The 20,058-nt window shown below is 40.2% G+C and overlaps 1 protein-coding gene across 2 annotated transcripts in view; it reads left to right on the forward strand.

The window, feature by feature from the left end:
• The window catches only part of EGFLAM (EGF like, fibronectin type III and laminin G domains), a 139,882-nt gene that overhangs the window by 77,514 nt on the left and 42,310 nt on the right, over positions 1-20,058 (forward strand). The window contains exons 7-13 of one of the 2 annotated variants that reach the window (XM_081941153.1): positions 89-255; positions 8,254-8,369; positions 10,926-11,268; positions 12,308-12,408; positions 14,794-14,894; positions 15,798-15,942; positions 18,783-18,972. In XM_081941153.1, the coding sequence (XP_081797279.1) occupies positions 89-255; positions 8,254-8,369; positions 10,926-11,268; positions 12,308-12,408; positions 14,794-14,894; positions 15,798-15,942; positions 18,783-18,972 (1,163 nt within the window). Of the gene's footprint in view, positions 1-88; positions 256-8,239; positions 8,370-10,925; positions 11,269-12,307; positions 12,409-14,793; positions 14,895-15,797; positions 15,943-18,782; positions 18,973-20,058 lie in introns of those variants that run through there. The other variant, XM_081941154.1, reaches the window with a different exon arrangement.

Below are 20,058 nucleotides of genomic sequence, written 5' to 3' on the forward strand. Positions count from 1 at the left end.
GACACTCGATATTGGCAAATGTTTGGCTCTTGCTAATTGACTAAGCTCACTTTAATTACCTTTTGGGCTCTTTGTTCATCCCAATCAGGCCCGACTTTGATACTGATTGGACAGCAATTAGAGAGCAGATCCAGATGGACTCTATGATCCTGAAGGGGTTAACTCCAAACAACAAGTATCAGTTTGCCATCCGAGCTACAAATTCATACGGATCCAGTCTGCCAAGCATTGCCAGTGATATAATCAGAATGTTCCGTGAGTAGACAACTTTACTTAGATTGCTACTTGACTATTTTTTAAAAAAATCAACTTTCATTGACTCAACATCTGAGTTCTGGAAAAGCCAAACATCCGTATAATTCAAGAAAATCCAAATCCCCTCCTTCTTTCACTACATAACTATATTTCATAGTTAAGTATTATGGGGAACAATATCCAGTGGTGGAATTCAGCCAGTTTGTACCTATTTGGGAGAACCGGTTGTTAACTTTCTAAGCCAGGGGTGTCCAAACTTGGGAACTTTATGGACTTCAACTCTGAGAATTCCCCAGCCAGCCATGCTGGCTGGGGAATTTTGGAGTTGAAGTCCCCAAGTCTTAAAGTTCCCAAGTTTGAACACCCCTGTTCTAAGCAGTTCAGAGAACTGGTTGTTGAAAGAAATCTCATTTTGTTTTTGTTTTTTCATTTTACAGGGTTAATCCTGTAAGGAAGGCAGGAAGGAAACATTCTGTGTTGTTTCTAGCCTAATCTTTATTGCTCTGCTTACAGAAACTGCCTCTTCGGTTAACCCTTATTACATTCTAATAGCTAAGACAAAGCGCCCATCGATGTGAGTGACGTTAAGTTGGCCACGCCTACCCAGTCATATGACCATTGAGCCACACCTACTGGGCTGGTCATTAGCGCAGAGAACCGGTTGTTAAATTATTTGAATTACACCACTGATAATAACTCTTTGCTGGAACATATTAAATATTGCATATGTTCCATCAGAGTAATGATTCTTTAGAAATAAAAGATAAAATAAAAGCAAGTTTCCAAATATTAGAGTTGTAGCATTAAAAATCTGCTCTCTTTTGTGTCTTGTCATTTATACTAGTTTTTTTAAAATCCAAACCTTCTTTCAATTAATTTCTTTATCTTTTTGCTTGTTATTTTCTTTGCTTTTTGTTCTGGTATCATTAGACTAGGTCTCATAATATAACAAATTGTTTTGATTATTTTGGTTTCTTGTGCTTAAATTTAACTTTCAAAGAGAACGTTTATGGAAACCTCCTAAAGATATAATAGTCATTTATAGTTTTGGCCAGAAGGTCATAAATCCTTGTTACTGGGTACACATTTTTTTCTGACATCCTGTTTATCTGTGAATGAAAATATTTTAAGAACTTTCACAACTAAGGGCGAGACATTTCTAAAGCAAGGAAACAATGGTTGATGGTTCCCACAATGTTGATTTGTTACCGAAAAATCCAATGTAACCTTCATCACCCTTTCCCTGAACCAATCCACTTGAGGGATCAGAGAAGCAGATTTGATTCACAGTGACTGGTGTTACACAGAATAATGGGCAACTAAGAAGTTTAACCTGCCCTGGTGACATTTCTACTTCAATCCTTCTTAAAGAGATTATTAATTCCCATTTATGCCTATGGAAAGGGACACGGTGGCTCAGTGGCTAAGAGGCTGAGCTTGTCGATCAAAGGGTCGGCAATTAGGCTGTTTGAATCCCTAGTGGCGCATAACAGGGTGAGCTCCCGTTACTTATCTCAGCTTCTACCAACCTAGCAATTCGAAAGCACGTAAAAAATACAAGTAGAAAAATAGGGGCCAACTTTGATGGGAAGGTAACAGTGTTCCGTGCGCCTTCAGTGTTTAGTCATGCCAGCCACATGACCATGGAGATGTCTTCAGACAGCATTGGCTCTTCGGCTTTGGAACAGAGATGAGCATCGGGAATGACTTGCACATATGTTTGAGGGAACCTTTACTAATGCTTTTGGAGAATAGTAACAATCACCTTTGGAAACTTGGCTAACAAAGAAGGAAAGAACTGCAATTCTCAAGTTATTCTGTTTTATTCAATCTTTAGCATAAGGGGAACATGAGTGCATAACAATATCTATATTCAAATTTTTAAAAGCCCTTCATATTTACAATATGAACATTCAGCCTTGCTGTATTTACATCATAAACCCCCAAGCTATTAGTGATGGGGGATTTTAACCTGCCATCGACGGGAGAGGCATCCGGGGCAGCCCGGGAATTCATGGCCTCCATGACAGCCATGGATCTGACTCAAGTAGTTCAGGACCCCACACACGAAAGAGGCCACATACTGGATCTTGTGTTTGTCTCCGACCAGTGGACGAGTGATCTGGGAAGAGGGAATTTAGTCATCACGCCCCTGTCATGGTCAGATCACTCACTTCTCCAGCTGGACTTCCCTGGCGCTGCTCCCCACCGCGGGGAGGCGGAACCAGACTATCCCAGATGGTTCCGCCCCAGGCGTCTGATGGAACCAGATAGGTTCCAGGCAGAGCTTGGGCCACCTCCTGCAGACCTGCCCCGCCCCCGGGCAGAGGACCTGGTAGCCGCGTGGAATAATGCGGCCGCCGGTGCCTTAGATCGGGTGGCGCCTTTGCGGCCTCTCCGATGGCCACGATCTACCCGGGCCCCCTGGTTTAACGGGGAGCTAAGGGCGATGAAACGCCTTAGGAGACGCCTAGAGAGCAAGTGGAGGTCCTCCCGCTCCGAATCCGACCGAGCACAAGTAAGAGCCTACGTAAGGACTTACCTTGTGGCAATAAGAGTGGCCAAACGTCAGTATTGTGCCACCCTTATAGCGTCCGCAGAGAACCGCCCTGCCGCCCTGTTTCGGGTGACCCGCTCCCTTTTGTCACAGGGGCAACGGGACCCCCCATTGCTGGGCCGGGCAGAGGAATTTGGAGAGTTCCTGCAGGATAAAATCGATCGGATCCAAAGGGGATGGACCCACCTCAGTGCTCCAGTGGGGACGTCTGAGGCTAGTCTTGAGAGACCATGCTGGGAGGAGTTTGACCCTGTTGTCACCGAAGATTTGGACAAGTTGCGCGGGCGACTGCGAGCCACCACATGTTTATTGGACCCGTGTCCCTCCTGGTTGGTACTGGCCTCCTGGGAGGGCTCACAAGGCTGGCTACTGGGGCTGGTGAACGCTTCGCTGGGTGAGGGCCTTTTACCAACCGCCTTGAAAGAGGCGGTGGTGAGGCCCCTGCTCAAGAAGCCTTCTCTGGACCCAACGGAGCTAGCAAATTACCGTCCTGTCTCCAACCTTCCTTTCTTAGCGAAGGTTGTTGAGAGTGTGGTGGCTCAGCAGTTTCTGCGCCACCTGGAGGAAGCTGATTATCTAGACCCGCGCCAGTCCGGCTTCCGACCCGGTCACAGCACGGAGACAGCCTTGGTCGCGTTGGTGGATGATCTCTGGAGGGCAAAGGATGGGGGTTGTTCCTCCATCCTTGTCCTATTAGACCTCTCGGCGGCCTTCGATACCATCGACCATGGTATCCTATTGCGCTGTCTGGAGGGGTTGGGGGTCGGGGGCACCGTATTACGATGGTTCCGCTCCTACCTCTCTGGCCGGACGCAATGTGTGTTGGCAGGAGAGGAGAGGTCGACCGCGAGGCCCCTTATCTGTGGGGTCCCACAGGGGTCGATCCTCTCGCCTCTCCTGTTCAACATATATATGAAGCCGCTGGGCGAGATCATCCGTGGTTTAGGGGTGGGATACCATCTGTACGCTGATGACACTCAGCTGTACATTTCCACCCCAAACCACCCCAACGAGGCTGTTGAAGTGATGTCCCGGTGTCTGGAAGCCGTACGGGTCTGGATGGATGACAACAGGCTCAGGCTCAACCCCTCCAAGACAGAGTGGCTGTGGCTTCCGGCTTCCCGGTTCAACCAGCATATGCCATCGCTGGCCATCGGGGATGATCAATTAGCCTCGGTGGAAGAGGCACGCAATTTGGGCGTCCTCCTTGATTCCCGGCTGTCTATGGAAGATCATGTGGCAGCCGTGGCGAGGGGGGCGTTCCACCAGGTTCGCCTGGTGCGCCAATTGCGGCCCCTTTTGGACCGGGAGGCCTTGCGCACAGTCACTCACGCGCTGGTGACGTCTCTCCTGGACTACTGTAATGCTCTCTACATGGGGCTCCCCTTGAGGTGCACCCGGAGACTGCAGTTGGTCCAGAATGCAGCCGCGCGGGTAATTATGGGGAGATCGAGGTTCTCCCATATAACACCTATCCTGCGCGAGCTGCACTGGCTTCCTGTGGCCTACCGGGTGCGCTTCAAGGTGCTGGTTACCACCTTCAAAGCGCTCCATGGCACAGGGCCTAGTTACCTGCGGGATCGCGTCCTGCCCCATACATCCCTGCGACCCGTCCACTCACACAGAGAGGGACTACTCCGGGTGCCGTCCTCCAGAGAGTGCCAGAGGGCAGCGCCCAGGAGTAGGGCCTTCTCTGTAGTGGGCCCCACCCTTTGGAATGACCTCCCTCCAGACATCAGGACAACAACCGACCTTCGCTCCTTCCGTATGAAGCTGAAAACCTACCTGTTTCGACTAGCTGATCTGGCATAATACTACAACCTCTCCAGCCCAGGGCATTTTTAATTGGTAATTTTAGTTTTTAAGGGTTAATTTCACTGGGGTTTTAACTTTTTTAGGTATTGTAACTTATTTATTTATTCTTACCTCCTCTGTACGCTATATAATACTTTTGTACGTCGCCCCGAGTCCCTGTGGGGAGAGGGGGCGACTAATAAGTTCAAGTAATAAATAAATAAATAAATAAATAATACATCATAATAAATGGCATTTTTCAAATAATAATAGCAATGAAAGTAAAATACTTTGGTGAGCACACTTTTTACTATATGGCATAAACTTTTATTTGGTGACAGATGCTACAGGACCTGTAAATAGCAGGGCTGTTACATATATCCAGTGGTTTAGTAAAACTAATTAGTAACACTAATGTTTCCACTGCCAAGGCCAACAAGTTAGTCACTGGACTTTGAAACACTTCTTTTCATTTTGTTATAGCCATTAGACAGAATCTCCTTGTGTAGACCAAGAATTGAACTACTTTTCAAATATGACTAACTTCTGGTATTAACTCTTTCATAAGGTGGCTTCAGTTCAGTTCTTGAACTGAATTGCTACCTAAATTAGCAACAGCAAAAGGCTTGACCAGGTTCTTACTTGTTAGAATTGGGTTGATTAACCCAGGGGTCAGCAATCTGCGGCTCTGGAGCCGCATGTGGCTCTTTCGTCCCTTTGCTGCGTCTTCCTGTTGCCGGTTGGCTCCACCATTGATAGAGCTTTTAGTTAGGACAGGTAGGGGGAAAAGGATGCCGTGCTAGGAGGAGACTCTATGGTGGGAGACTCGGACTACCAGTCGGCTCCAGAATAGAATGTGGCTTCCGGTTAGGGCCCTTGTGTCTCTTTGAGTGTTGCCAACTCCTAGATTAACCTACGCCAGGGGTGTCCAAACTTGGGAACTTTAAGACTTGTGGACTTCAACTCCCAGAATTCCCCAGCCACAAGTCTTAAAGTTCCCAAGTTTGGACACCCCTGACCTACGCTTTATAGTTGTTAGAATGGATGTTTTTTCCCCTCAATACCTTCGGTGGAGCCCCTCACCTCCCCATCCTTAATTATGGCTACAGGACTACACAGATGGAGGTCTGCCTTAAAAGTGCTAATATTCATTGCACACTGAAGATCTGCACAAAAATAAGTTCCAGTGAGCTATGGGATGTCCTTCATGGCACTTTAAAAACATTTGATCATTCAAGAATGAAATACACTTCCCTAGGATTGCTCCGTTAGGCTCATAAAGTATTTGTAATATTGGGAATGCAATATCTATATCCATTTTAAAGGATCAGCTTTAAAGAAAACCACAAAACAATAGAACTGAAAAAGGAGAGGAAAATACAAAAAGCCATTTTAAATAATGATAATAATAATAACAACAACAGCTAGAAAAAAATAATGAAATATTGCGACCTGGCCATCGAAACTTCACGGCTATGGATGAAGCATGTAACAGTGATACCCATTGTCATCGGGGCACTTGGCAACATGTCCAAAAAATTTACAAGATACATCAAAAAATTGCAGCTTCCTGCAATAACACCAGCGGAACTGCAAAAAATTGTGCTACTCGGAACATCTTATATTTTAAGAAGGTACTTGGCTGATGCCTAGGACGCTGGCAGCAAGCCTTATCAACCATTAGCACCGGTATTTGTAATGCATTTTTGAATGTTCAGTTGGGTGAGTTTTAATGAATAAAGTATATAATAATAATAATAATATTCACAAAGTACCGGGACTTGCAAATTGATGTTGAGCAACTGTGGAAAAATAAATTGTGCGTTGTCCTTATTGTAATTGGAACCCTTGGAGCAATACCTAAAGGGCTACCTCGCTATTTGGCAATTCTAAATTTATCGGACTTGAACATTCTGATTCTACAAAAAAAACCACCCTACTTGGAACAGCTTATATCCTCCGACGTTACCTTAACAGTTCCTAGGTCCTTGGTTAGGACTCGAGCTGTTGAGCTACCAACCAGCTCCAAAGGCTGTGAATCTCACCAAAGATTAACCAATAATAATAATATAAAGGAGGCAAACAGATAAAAACTTGTATTTTAATAAAGCACAAAATTAACACAATCTTTGCCTTTATCCACAAACTGGATAAGGGCAAAGTGCCAATTTTTTACAATTAATCACTGCATAAATGCTAAGCCAATATTTTTGTTATCAGAGACCAGTTTCGTGGAATACAATTTTTCCACGAATAGGGGTGGAGGTGGTTTTGGTTTCACTTGTAAGCTCACCGCTCACCTCCAGCTATGCAGCCTGGTTCTTAACAGGCCACAGATCTTTACCGGGGGTTGGGGACCCCTGCCCTAAGCTATTGTAAAACAAGGAAATAAAGTGATTTATGAAACGATTTTCATGATTCATGGATTATATTTATATTCGGCAAAAAATATATATCAGAATTCTAATGTACATCAGTGCCCAAAAGGATATGTTGAATTGACTTTCATTTCATTTGTGTAAATCCCTTACTTGTTATAGACTAGAATAATTATTGTTTTCTGGAATCGTATCTGGAACTTCTTCTTTGTTCCCACAACTAAATTAATCGTGCCAGTGTTTGGTATTATGAAGTGAGGATTATGCATTATTTAGTGAAGCATGCAAACCAGCATTATTTAGTGAAGCATGCAAACCAGCATTTGCATTTCCTGCATCAGATGAGGAGAGCACATCTTTCTCCTTCTGTCCCGGCCCAATTTTTACAGAGGCACGATTGAGAGCATTTTAACAAACTGCATCTGTGTTTGGTTTGGTGCCTCAGTGCCTCAGATAGAAAGTCCATACAGAGAGTGGTAAGGACAGCTGAGAAGCTTGCTTCCCATTATTCAGGATACTGCTTATAAGTGCTATGTGCTTAGAGCTGGAAGCATTGTTAGAGATCCCACACATCCACTTCACTGTCTTTTTCTTTTGAAGTATCTTTTCTTTCCAAGTATCTAGAGCAGGACTACTAGATCCTGTATCATCTTTGTTCCTTATGCCATCTATCTTGTAAACTTGCAGGATTCTCCCCCCCCCCCAGCCGCCATATATATCTGTGATGAGCCGAAAGACAGAAAGAGGGAGTAGTGACCTTCCTCCCATATTTAGGCATACCAGGGGTTGTAACACAAATACATACCTATTTCCCTGGCTCAACTGATAAGGAGGCGAGCCTGTGGCTTAGTGGCTAAGACTCCTGCCTAAGATATAATACAGCCCAGGTTCAAATCCCAGTAAGGGTATGGCTAGCTGATGAGAGCTAATTAGCTCAAAATAGATCTATACTAGTCTCCCTTTATTTATTTATCAGTACAAATACAACATATATATATATACATACATCCGAACTAGACTGTGTTGTTTTTCTGTGTCATATATGTGGGTATATGCATAATGGTTATCTTTTGAGAGCTGAATGCAATGAAATTAGTGTTGCTGATTAGTGTACATGCAAAGTGACAATAACATTCTGTTCTAGTCTATTCTTTTCCCAAAGACATTTCTCAAAAAAAAAAAAAGCTAGTTTCACTGCATTTACTTTATATGAAAATGACACTATATCAAAAACATACATTTGTAACTATGCCAGTTTTATCTTCTCAGACCCAGAAGTGTTAGGGAGTGGAAGCTACGGACATCCATACATGACTGAGTCTGGAAATGGTGATGATGATGGAATTGATATTGATGATTCAGACTACGACATTTATATCGATGAGGTACATCCCCACGTCTCACTCTGGCATTTTGGTTGCTTAACATCCTTTGTGTAGTATTTAAACAAGAACGCCTAAATAGAGATTAAATACAAGTCTATCGACAAATATACGCTCGGAGGTTATATTAAGTATTCATTTGCATTTGACTCAGTCTGAATATTTTCTTCCTTCTCTGATCCTCTAAAGCCTTTGATTTCCCCCCCAGACATATTTGTTTTCACTCAAACAAACCGAATGAGGGGGAAGAGTATAATTGCTTAAAAGGGAAGCGTAGCAGAGTTTTCCTTTACGTAACTGAAGCCTGCCTTTCGTATAACTTCTGTTTCATTTATACTGACTTTATTTCAATCAAAAATACCTCAGCATTCTCCTCCCCCTTCTAGTAGCTGAAGAAGCTCACTGTTAGTAGAGGAATAAATATATTATTCTTTTTTCTTCATATTTTTACATTTTTAATATTAAGATGGTGCAGTGTGGCAGCTACATAGGCCACCTGTGTATGGGACAAGGTTCACTAAGTAAGAATGTCTTACTTAGAAACTTTGGGCTCAGTTGAGATTGTAAGCTGAGGACCATCTGTATAAAGGAAAGTATGTAAAGAAAAATGTACCTAGTGCCTTTTTTTTGGCGGGGATAGGATTTTGTAAGAAAAAGAAAACTGCCAGAAAAAAAAGTCTTTTGAAAAAATCCAGGTTAGCTTTGCATTCCAAAACATTTTCACTCCAAAGTTAGAGACTGCAGATAGCATCCCAATTTCCCCTCTCCCTATTCATTCAGAGAAAATATGAATAGACTGTTATCTTATCATAATATTCCTGAAGGACAGGCCAAACTTCACAGCCATGGGAGGTGATTCATGATAGGATAAGGGAGATGTGAGAAGCTGCTTTACACTGAGGGGGGGGGGGAATCCTCAGTGTTCTGTTGGCACTGTCATTTCAAGATCTTGGACAAAAGTATTTCCCATGCTTGCTATATGAGATGCTTTGAATAGAGATATTCTGGCTGGAGCATACGGCTTTTTACAGGCGTGTGTTTTCCTGAGCTATATCTCTTCAGTCAGATCAATAGATGATTCAAAGTTATTGTGCTTTGTAAGAAAGGATATTCCTTTCCGTACTGCAATTGCTTAAGTTCCATGGGAATAAAAAACTGCAATAATTTTAGCTTTGTAAAGTCACAGTCAGTAGACCACACTGATGTGTTATCCATCACTTCTTTAACTGACAGAAATATGCAGCTCAAATAGCTGAATCCTATTCCGTCACAATAATTAGACTGGTAAAGTGATACTGTCCTTAAACTTTAATGCAGAACAAGTAAGGAAAGCAGGTGCAGATCTCACGGGTGTATGAAACCATGTGAAATAATGGACAAAATACTCACTGGGAACAAAACCAGCAATGTAGAATCCTGATGTCTTTTCCCACACAGGCCTAATGCTCTCTCAAAAGCCCTGTAGTTTTAAAAAGAACATTAACATGTTATTTTTTTTAAAAAAAAGTTAAACTGGTGTATATGAAGTGTTTTATGAAGTTTTCTTCCTAAGCTTTTGAGAAAACACTGATCAGGCATTACATGGTCATATATGTGTCAGGGTTCCAGGTAATACACCCTTAGCAAACAGAACTCTGAGGCAAGCAGGTTCCTCAAATAATAGGTTTATTGGACATATATTGGCACAGACTCTAAAGATTCCTGTGGTTTTCACCTAATTAAAAGTAACATTTCCTCTTCTTTCCCAAACAATCGGTCACCTCTTCCAATCAGGAGTGAGTTCTGGCAGACACTACTGCTGGTTCTCTCGTGAGCTCGCTTTGTGCAGAAGCAAAAAACATGATGGCGGTGCCTATGGCACCACCTGGAGAACTGGTTCAGGGCGTTGTAGGTCTGGGTCGCTGCCAGTTCCAGTGACCCAGGCTGCCAAACCACTACCGGTTCAGCTGAACCGGTAGGAACCCACCACTGGTTCCAATCAAGGTGCTGTCCTGTAGCTTGGAAACTTCACTCCTCCTCTTTTCAGCTGTGGGAATGTCCTTGGTTCTCAGGGGAAACAATTTTGTTTTGGCTACAAACCCCAGCTATCTCTATTCCCACCCCCTCCCTGACTGAGGCCATCTTGGAGGCTTCAGTGTTGCCAATATGCCTACGAAAGCCAAGTGTTTTCTCTCTTTTGCAGTCCCGGCCAAGATAGCTATGAAATCCAGTGCCCCAGTGATTAGAAGAGAGGGTGTTTAAAGTATAGAATAAAGGCAATGTCATGAGCCATGTCATATAAAAATAATTACCAGGACATATTACCAGGAGGATGTGAAGATGAACATTTGGTCAGTATTTTGGCTCAAATTAATTAAAGCTTTCTTCTCCTTAAGAGATGACACAGTAGGACACTTCTATCCTAGAAGTTTGGTAGCAAATCATTCTACTGCTATCACATCAGATTGAGTAATTATTGCATATCATTATCCTATCTATGATTAACATTTAGCTGTAGGAACTGCACTATTGAGCTTTGGCCTTACTAAACACATTTTTTAAATAATGTTTTTTCATTAGCTCAAACCACTTCCTACCATCAAAGGAGGCAATACAAATTTTTTGGTTGAAACCAACCTAATACAAGGATCTAATGCAGAACTCCTTTCTGGGCTGCTTTCACCTACTACGTATCCTGTCACTTCTATGGCAACAACTACATTCCTACCCCGCGCTACAATCCCTTCCAGCATTACCGCTAAGGCCATCAGGAGGAACAGCGGGACGTCAGTTGTGCGACAATCTGATCAGTCCTGCGATGAAACCATCTGCTCCACCAACAGCTTTTGCATCAATGATTATGAGCGGAGTGGCTCTCGTTGCCACTGCAACCTTGGCAAAGGAGGGGAGAGTTGTTCAGAAGGTTGGTTTGCTTGGAAAGCTTTGGTAACTCTCTGTACGTTCTGAAGATTTCTTTGTTCAGGACAGATTTGCAGAGCAGCATTTCATATATTTGAGTTGACACTTTAGTGCATTTACAAGCATAGAAGAACCATAACTGGAAAAGACACAGCTGGCTTTTGGGCAGATGGTGGGTTTCACAAAAACCTAGAGGGAACTTAATTCATATCTACTATCTAGGTTGAGTAAACAGCATACCTTTTGAGAGGCAATATAACTTTAATGACCAGCTGCTTAGGTCAAAAAAACAAGACATGTCTTCTTTTAATTGTATCCTGATTGTGAGTTTCCAAAGGCCTCTATTTTTATGGTTGTTCAGAGTCAGCGTCACAGTTTTGGGGTGTCCCAAACTTAGCTTTGTTTCTGAATTCCCCTAACTTTTGCCATTCCATATACCTTTCCATATATTGTAATTTGGCCATGGACTTTTTTTTCCCTTAAAGCAAAGTCTTGCATTGAAGGTTTGACATTTGAATGAGGAACGGACTGAAACTGTTATTCTCAAGGCTACACTTAGAACAGAAGGATGGGGAGAAAGATGTGATTCTTCAAACTTTTGGAATGAAGAGACAAATTAGTAAAATTTAAGCAGTCGACTGTTAAAATCTAATGCTAAATGTACCAAGATTATGTTGTGATCTAATGTTTAAAATTGATTATGTTATTTGATGTCCCAAAGGTGCTTTTTCAGGAGGCAACTGGACTTCCTTGGTTTTTTTTCTTTGAAGACGTTTCACTTCTCATTCAAGAAGCTTCTTCAGCTCTGACAGGACAGTGGAGTCTTCTTCTCCAATATAAATATATTGATAATAAATACCCTATTTATATTGACTGAAGAAGTTTCTTGGATGAGAAGCAGAACATCTTCAAATAAAAAACAAAGTCCATTTGCCTCCTGAAAAAGCACCTTTGGAACAACCATGACCTGGATGACTGAGACTCTCTACAGTCTATTATTTGATGGTTAACTGCTAAGCAATATTTTTGTTATTGGCTTTCAGATATTAATATTCAGTATCCTCAATTCTTTGGATATTCCTTTGTCTCCTTTGAGCCTCTTAAGAATTCCTATCAGACATTCCAAATTACTGTTGAATTTATGGTAAGTGTATGCAGTCTTGCACTAAAAAGGCTTTGTTAAAACCTATGCAACACTTGAACCAACAGATGAATGAGTCAAAGAAAATCTGTTAATACATTTAGAAAGAAAAGAAAACGTGAGCATCTTGCAGAATACTTCTGTGCCGTTCTGTATGAGAGCAACTTAAAATAGTGCATTTGATATGCAGAATGTGTCAACGTTTTAGTAGAATCAACAAACGTTAGTTAAATCAGAACATGGTTTTACAGAGAAATTGAAACAATCATTTGAGTTTCCCACTTGGCACTATATATCACTGGCCCTTTGAACACTGGAATGGAAATTGGTCAAAAACCATTAGATATAATACAAAAAATCAAGATAGCAGTCAAAATGATATGATTGAAATCTGTTTTTGTGTCACACTTTAAAAATGGGTAGAGCTTCAACTATGCCATTGTGGCCTCCTTTTTTTTAATTGTATCCTGCGAACAATCCTGGCCAAATTGTTCACAAAATCCCATGCATTTTTCTCCCAAAGGAATGTATCATGTTAATATGGATCTATCTGGAAGAAAGGTCCATTGATTTGATCCTGTAAATATGTTAATTTGGTGGCTTTTCCTAGACCTGGTTGAAATCACTATTAAGAATCATTGATCTTTTCCATGCTCCCTAGTGACTAACCATGTTGAATGGAGATGTTGGAAGTGACACATTAGACATCATCCCATAATGATATGGGAATTTAATATATTACAAAGGAATGTAGCAACCCTACCCATAGATTATGTGCTTTTGGGGGACTGTAGAAACAGATGCACTATAAATAGAATGTTTTATTTAATATGTAGAAATCTGGGATTTAAAAAAGATTTTAGAGACTACTGTTTGGTGACTTGTGCTTAGTTGCAAATGCAAAATGATATAACCTCCTATCCTGTTTGTTTCGTAGTGAAATGAAGCAAAATGTATACACTAGATAAGACAACTATTTAAGTTTTAATTTTAATTTGGGGTGACAAGCATGTAGATTATTGGGGGGGGAGTAGGGTTAATCAGAAAAAGATAGGACATGAATCTTGAGATTAATAAATAAATCATAGTTATCAGAAATGTCTGATGAATCAGAAAGTAGTGAAATGTTCTAGAGTATAATGTTTTCCATTAGAAGACAATTTGGTGTAGTGATTAAGGCAGTAGACTAGAAACGTGGCATCCCTGAGCTCTAGTCTCACCTAGAACGCCCAAAGCCAGATAGGTGATTTTGGGCCTGTCACTCTCAGCCCCTGGAAGAAGGCAGTGGAAAATCACTTTCAATAATCTTTCCAAGAAAACTGCAGTGACTTGTTCAGGCAGTCTGTAAGAGGCACAAAGTGACTCGAAGGCAGACGCACAGGTTCCTCATACCCCATGCAACAACTTTTGTAAAGAGTAGTAGGCTTCACTTACAACAGTACCAAATTAAGAACATGCAAGTACTCCTCATACAGTGACCACAACTGGGACCAGCAACTTGATCATTAAATAAAGTGGTTCCTAAGTGAAACTGGGACTGTGCTTATTCTCATCCGCCCTCGATCATAGGAAGCAGGCAATGGCAGAGTCTAACCCAGGAGTCAAAAATTGACACAAAAGTGTACACACAAAAACTGCCACATTTGATCTTGGGATATTTACAGCAATCAAGACTGACAATCCAATCCATGAATTTGTCTGATTCTCTTTTTTAAAAAAAACAATCTATACCAGTGACCATTACTCCATCTGATAACAGTTAATTCCACGTTTTGTGCAGGAACTTCTGCCCCACTTAATACAATACAATAGTAGAGTTGGAAGGGACCTTGGAGGTCTTCTAGTCCAATCCCCTAAATAAACTTCTTTTTATGGTTTTAAATCACTACATTTAATTTGAGGCCATGACCCTAAGTTCTAAATAATGAAAGTAGAAGAACATTTCTTGGTCTACATTTTTCACATGATGCATACATTTAGTCATATTATTTGTTCAGAACTAAAGACACCCCACATACACCATGGTACAGTCCCTTTAAAGGAGAACTGTCCCCTTTTTCGTATGCCTCTATCTATACCTTTTCCAGCTTTACAATGCTCAGTGGTACCTTGGTACTTGTTAATTGATTCCAGGTGATGTGACGAGTACCAAAAATGTCGAGTACCAAACAAATTTTTCCCAACAGGAATAATGTATTAGTCACAAGGCAACCGACACTGGCAAGTTCCAGCTCGTGTGTTGAGTGCCAAACAAATGACGAGTACCAAGACAAAATGTTCACGTTAAAGTGCATTGAGTACCAAATTTGAAGAGTTTCAAAAACAGTCCAATTCCAAAGTACCACTGTACTTCTAAATGACTTTTAGATTTTCTTTTCACATTCCTAGGCAGAAGGAGAGGATGGTTTGCTTCTGTATTGTGGAGAGAATGAGCACGGTCGGGGTGATTTCATGTCACTGGCAATCATCAGGCAAAGCGTCCAATTCAGGTAAGCAATGAAGAAAAATAGCTACAGGATCTTTTTACTCTTTCCTGATCGTTCACTTAAAAATAAGTGGAGATAAGCGCAAGGTCAGGAGATCAGGAGACCATAACTTGCAGTCTTCTTCTTTCTTGTCAATCAACTCAGTGGCAGCTTCTTTTCATATATAAAGTACTGGAATTATTACTATAGTGCTTGTTCTTATCAAGGGAGTTGGGAGCATTTCCTTGCTGCATTGTGCCATCAGCAAGGCAGACTCTGTGAATTTTCGAATTGTTTCAGGAAGTTGGTAGTTTCTTATTTATTTAACTGACGTTCTCTTTTTCATGTCTACAATTAGAGGATTCAAAATCCTTGAAGTCCTTTTGCAAAGAAAAGCATTAAGAAAGACCTTTCCTATTGCTCACATTAAAAGAAACATAAAGGGACAATTTAAAATAAGGATATTTTTTTTAAAAACATTTTTTTAAAGTGCCAGCTTCTGTAGCAGTACTAAGGCCATGAAAATATGGAATTGTTAACACTTAAGAGGTAAAATTAGTTAACATTCTGGTAATATAGTGCAGGGTTAAAAATTAAAAATGCTCAAAATCTGCCAAGGGTTTCCAGAATTTTCTTTGGAGTTTTGGGTGTAAGGTCATGAAACCTCAAAATTTGGCAATCTTTTTTTTTCTCTCTTTAAGTGTGTGGTAGGTATGATATGGTCAATACTATGTTGGTGATTTCTTCAAATGATTATATTTAAAGATTTCCTTTTAATAGAAAAATATCAATATATGTCAAATGACTGTGTGATCTTTGATTATAGAGAAAGCCATTGTGATGGTCTGCAAAAAAAAAAACATCCTGAAATTTAGGCACCCAGGTATCTAGGTTTGATTATCTCACATTATCCTATATTGATCTCAGGTTCAACTGTGGAACTGGAATTGCAACAATGACAAGCAAGGACAAAATTAAACTGGGCAGTTGGCACAGTGTGACTGTATTTAGAGATGGAGTAGATGCATGGCTTAGTTTGGATAACAGTCCACCAGTTCCTGGCAAATCTCAGGTGAGTTACTGGTGATAAAAGGCATTAATATAGCAATTGCAGTTATACTTATATACTGCTTCACAGTGCTTTACAGCCCTCTCTAAATTGTTGTCAGATTCAGCCTATTGCCCCCAACAATCTGGATCCTCATTTTACCGACCTAGGAAGGATGAAAGGCTGAGTCAACCTTGAGCCAGTGAGGATTGAACCCCTAGCAGTCAGCAGAATCAGCCTGCAATATGCTCTGCTTGTCACGATGTTAAAAAGTTTGCTAGGCCTGAACTGCCTAAATTGACACTCAAGAGTTAAACTAAGAAAGCTTTATTGCGCAGGTCATAAAACAAAATGTTATCTGAAAGTGATTTATTGCGCATGCGTCACACATTCCAGAATTCCTTTCTTCTTTGTTCGGCTGCCAACTTGGCTACCGGAGCTTTTTATTATCAAAATGTAACCATTAGTTATTTCTGTTTCATTTACTTTTATTATTTTATTATTAAAGTTTGTTTATTAATTAGAATACTTCTTAAAGACTTTTATTTTTCTTAATATTTCAAAAGATATGCGGAAGGGGGAATCAGCCCGATCCATTGATCTCAGATATCAGGCGTTTTTTCCCCTGACACTGCTAATGTTGGTTATCTTGGGTGTCATGTAGAAATTGTATTTTCCATCTTCTTTTGATTACATCCGCACATTGTTGTACTTGTGTTGTAACAATGACTTTGTGGATGACTTCTTCTTTCAGTGGTTTCTCTAAAGATATTGGTGCTTCAATCCATGGAGCTCCTGGACCATGATTTCAGTATTTAGACAGATCCTGATCACTATCACATAGTGAAAGTCTAGTCTACTATTTACACGTATCTTGGTCTTCTGTTCTGTTAAGCAATAGCAAGATATTTCTGAAGCAAACTAAAATTTTTGACAGGTAGCTACACCTGATGCTCTAGCTATTTGCTACAACTCACATATCTCCTCCACCACCAAACAACATTAAAGAGAAAGAGGAAATTGATCGGTGTTTCCACAGTGGCTAGGAATTCCAGCAATCTTTACACCTTCATTTGCCATGCTGTAAGCTATTAGGATAGCTGTTCTTTCTGGTCTTACAAACAAAATAGAGACATGCTATGTAAGACAGAGCAAATGCCTGGAGCAAACCACATTAAACATATGTCCGATTTCCTTAAAGGGCCAACTATATATTTTGGGAGCCAGAACTTAATTTAAACTGTCACTAGCTTGTACTATCCCTAGTATCGTTTATATAGTCTCTCTGTTTCCTTCCCTTGGTTTTCCAGATGTCTAGACTAGTGCCTTTGCTGTTTCTTTGTCACTTTGAAATAAAAATATATCTTAAAATATCTCTGAATCAATAGTCAGTGCTTCCCACTCAGGTAAGGAGGAATGCTTCTATTACTGTAAGTATTTTGAGTAAGGAAAAACCTTACATCAGTACCACCTTCCGATGTTTAACCAGCTGCCCATGCATTTTTTAGGAGGATAAAAGTGATGATGGAAGTACAAAATAACACTAGCTAGAGCTACCTCAGGTTTTTTTTTTTTTTTTTGGTGTATCAATATATCCAATGTAGTATTGGAATGAAGGAAAAGAATAATGGACATGATATCTTAAATGGCTATATAAGCCAGTTTACAGGAAATACAGCTAAAAATAATAACTAAATCAGAGATACAAGGTCCTTTGCTCTGTTTTTCCAGGAAGAAGATGGATTATATATTCTATATCCAGATTTAAGATGTGTGGATTTCAACTCCCAGAATTGCTGACTGGGGAATTCTGGGAGTTGAAGCTCATACTTCTTAAACCTGCTGAGGTTTAGACACATGGAGCTGGAAAGTGCAGCTTCTTTAGAAAGAAGCAGCTAATCAAAATATTTGCAAAACTTATAGAATGGAGGAATCTCCCTTCTAATTTCAATTGAATTCAACCCTACTATAGTCATTTCCTCATTTCCAAAGTCTTTTTACCAGCAAACCTGAAATATCTCTTGATTGACCATTGATGGGACTTCTTTTATCCTTCTTTTGCCTTTTAGAACAAAAACTGGAGAACAGTATTACTGGTCAGAGGAGGAGCTCTGCACAAAAATGTGCAGTTGTGCAAACCGAACAGTATTCTAATAGTGAAGAAAACTGTAAAATAGATTTATTTTAAAAAAAAACCAATTAAGAAGAATCTTGGATTCCTACAACTGGAGTAAGACTTTCAGAGTATAAGATGCACCAAGTTTTTGAAGAGGCAAATTAAAAAAATAGTTTTTGCACTCTGCAGACCTCCAAAAGACTTTCCATTTTTCACCAAAAAAGGGGCATGAATAGCCTTTGCTTGTAGAGTGCTCGGGAGGCTGGGCCTGATTGAGCAAAAATAGCCCGTTTTTCACTTATTTCTGCCCTCCCCAGCCCCAGGAGCACTCTATAAGCCTCCTAAAGGCTATGCACAGCCATTTTTGCAAAGTGGGTGGGGTTTCAGGAGGCAAAAAATGCTGTATTCAGTGTATAAGATGCACCCAGATTTTCAGCCTCTTTTTTGAGGGAAAAGGGTGCTTCTTATACTCCGAAAAAAATGGTAATTCCGAGCAATTTCATCATAGAAATTTCATCATAGCTACATTTAACTAGTTATGGAGTTGCCTGAGACATGGTGTGAATCCCCATTTTGGTTAAGTTAAATTGTTCAGTAAGGAACTGACTAGGAACATTATGTGCCCCACTAAAATCTGTGGAGGAAAAGCAAGAAAGAAATGTAATAATTGGAATAAAGTGGCTTCTATATTTACTCTTTTGCCTAATTTCTCATCAGTGTTTCCTCTCTGTCTACTTTCTGCTTCTAGGGTCAATATAGCAAAATTACTTTTCGGACTCCCTTCTATCTTGGCGGTGCTCCCACAGTTTATTGGCTTGTGAAGTCAGTCGGAATCAATCATGGCTTCCAAGGGTGTGTTCAGTCCCTCACTATTAATGGAAAACCCATTGACATGAGGCCCTGGCCTCTGGGAAAAAGCCTTAGTGGGGCAGATGTTGGTAAGTTCAATGTAGTTACCATTCACTCATTTATCTCATACATAAATCTCAACTTACCCCATGTAATAATGATATTGCATTGACCTTGTTCTATGTTACAGGTTTGTTTAAATTTATTTAATGTATTTATTTGTTAGGTTTAGGTTCCACCATTCCTCCAGCAGTAATAAGATTAATTTGTTTTGCTTTGAATTACTTAGATTGATTTAATTGTTAGTATTATTTTATTTGGACTTTTAATTATTTCCATTACTTTATTAATATTATAAAATTACGGTATAATTTTATATTGTAATTGTTTTTCCATTACTTTATGAATATTATAATCAAATTTTTGTAACATTGGTTGGTTACTGATTGTTTTAATTTAATTTCCTTATATTTACCATAGATAATTTAGTGATTATTTTGTAAACAACCATGAGTCTGTACTGATTCAGTGTTTTACAAGTAGAATGAATAAACATGTCAATCGATATAATATATTGAGCTTCCATGGTTATAGATGGACTAAACTGGATATCCCAGTACTTATTCAACACTTTAACTACTACGCTACAACTTTCTTAAGTTATATCCCAACATAATAACACTTAGGGTTGTTAGTGGATCTACTCTAATTGTTACTGAATCTAGATCCAGCCCAGAGTAATGATCTTGCAGTAATGAGTTTTCTTAGAAATATAATTCTGTGTTTGTTTAGTCCTAATTTAATGACCATTCATTCAGCAACTGCTCAACATCAGGGCTGCAATGAATGAATGGTAGGTGTGGTTCTTGAAATTAAAGGTGATGCAGCTGTTCTGTTCTGTCCACACTACACCTTAGTCTGCGTGCAGCTCGACATGCAGATAAACTCACCTATCCTCCAATAAACAGACCGTGTGCGTAGATCTGAATGCTTTATTGAAAAAACAGGATATGGTGAAATATGGGAAAATAGGGATACATACAATGAGAACCAAATACAAGATAGATGTTTTTTTTTTAAAAAAAAATATTTTTAGACAGACAAAGACGAACAACACATGAAACATAAAACCATCATCAATACATATACATATAGCGTGTCGTTTGGTTGCAAAC

The sequence above is a fragment of the Natrix helvetica genome (assembly GCF_964273705.1).
Source record: "Natrix helvetica genome assembly, chromosome: 2".
NCBI classification, from domain to species: domain Eukaryota; kingdom Metazoa; phylum Chordata; class Lepidosauria; order Squamata; family Natricidae; genus Natrix; species Natrix helvetica.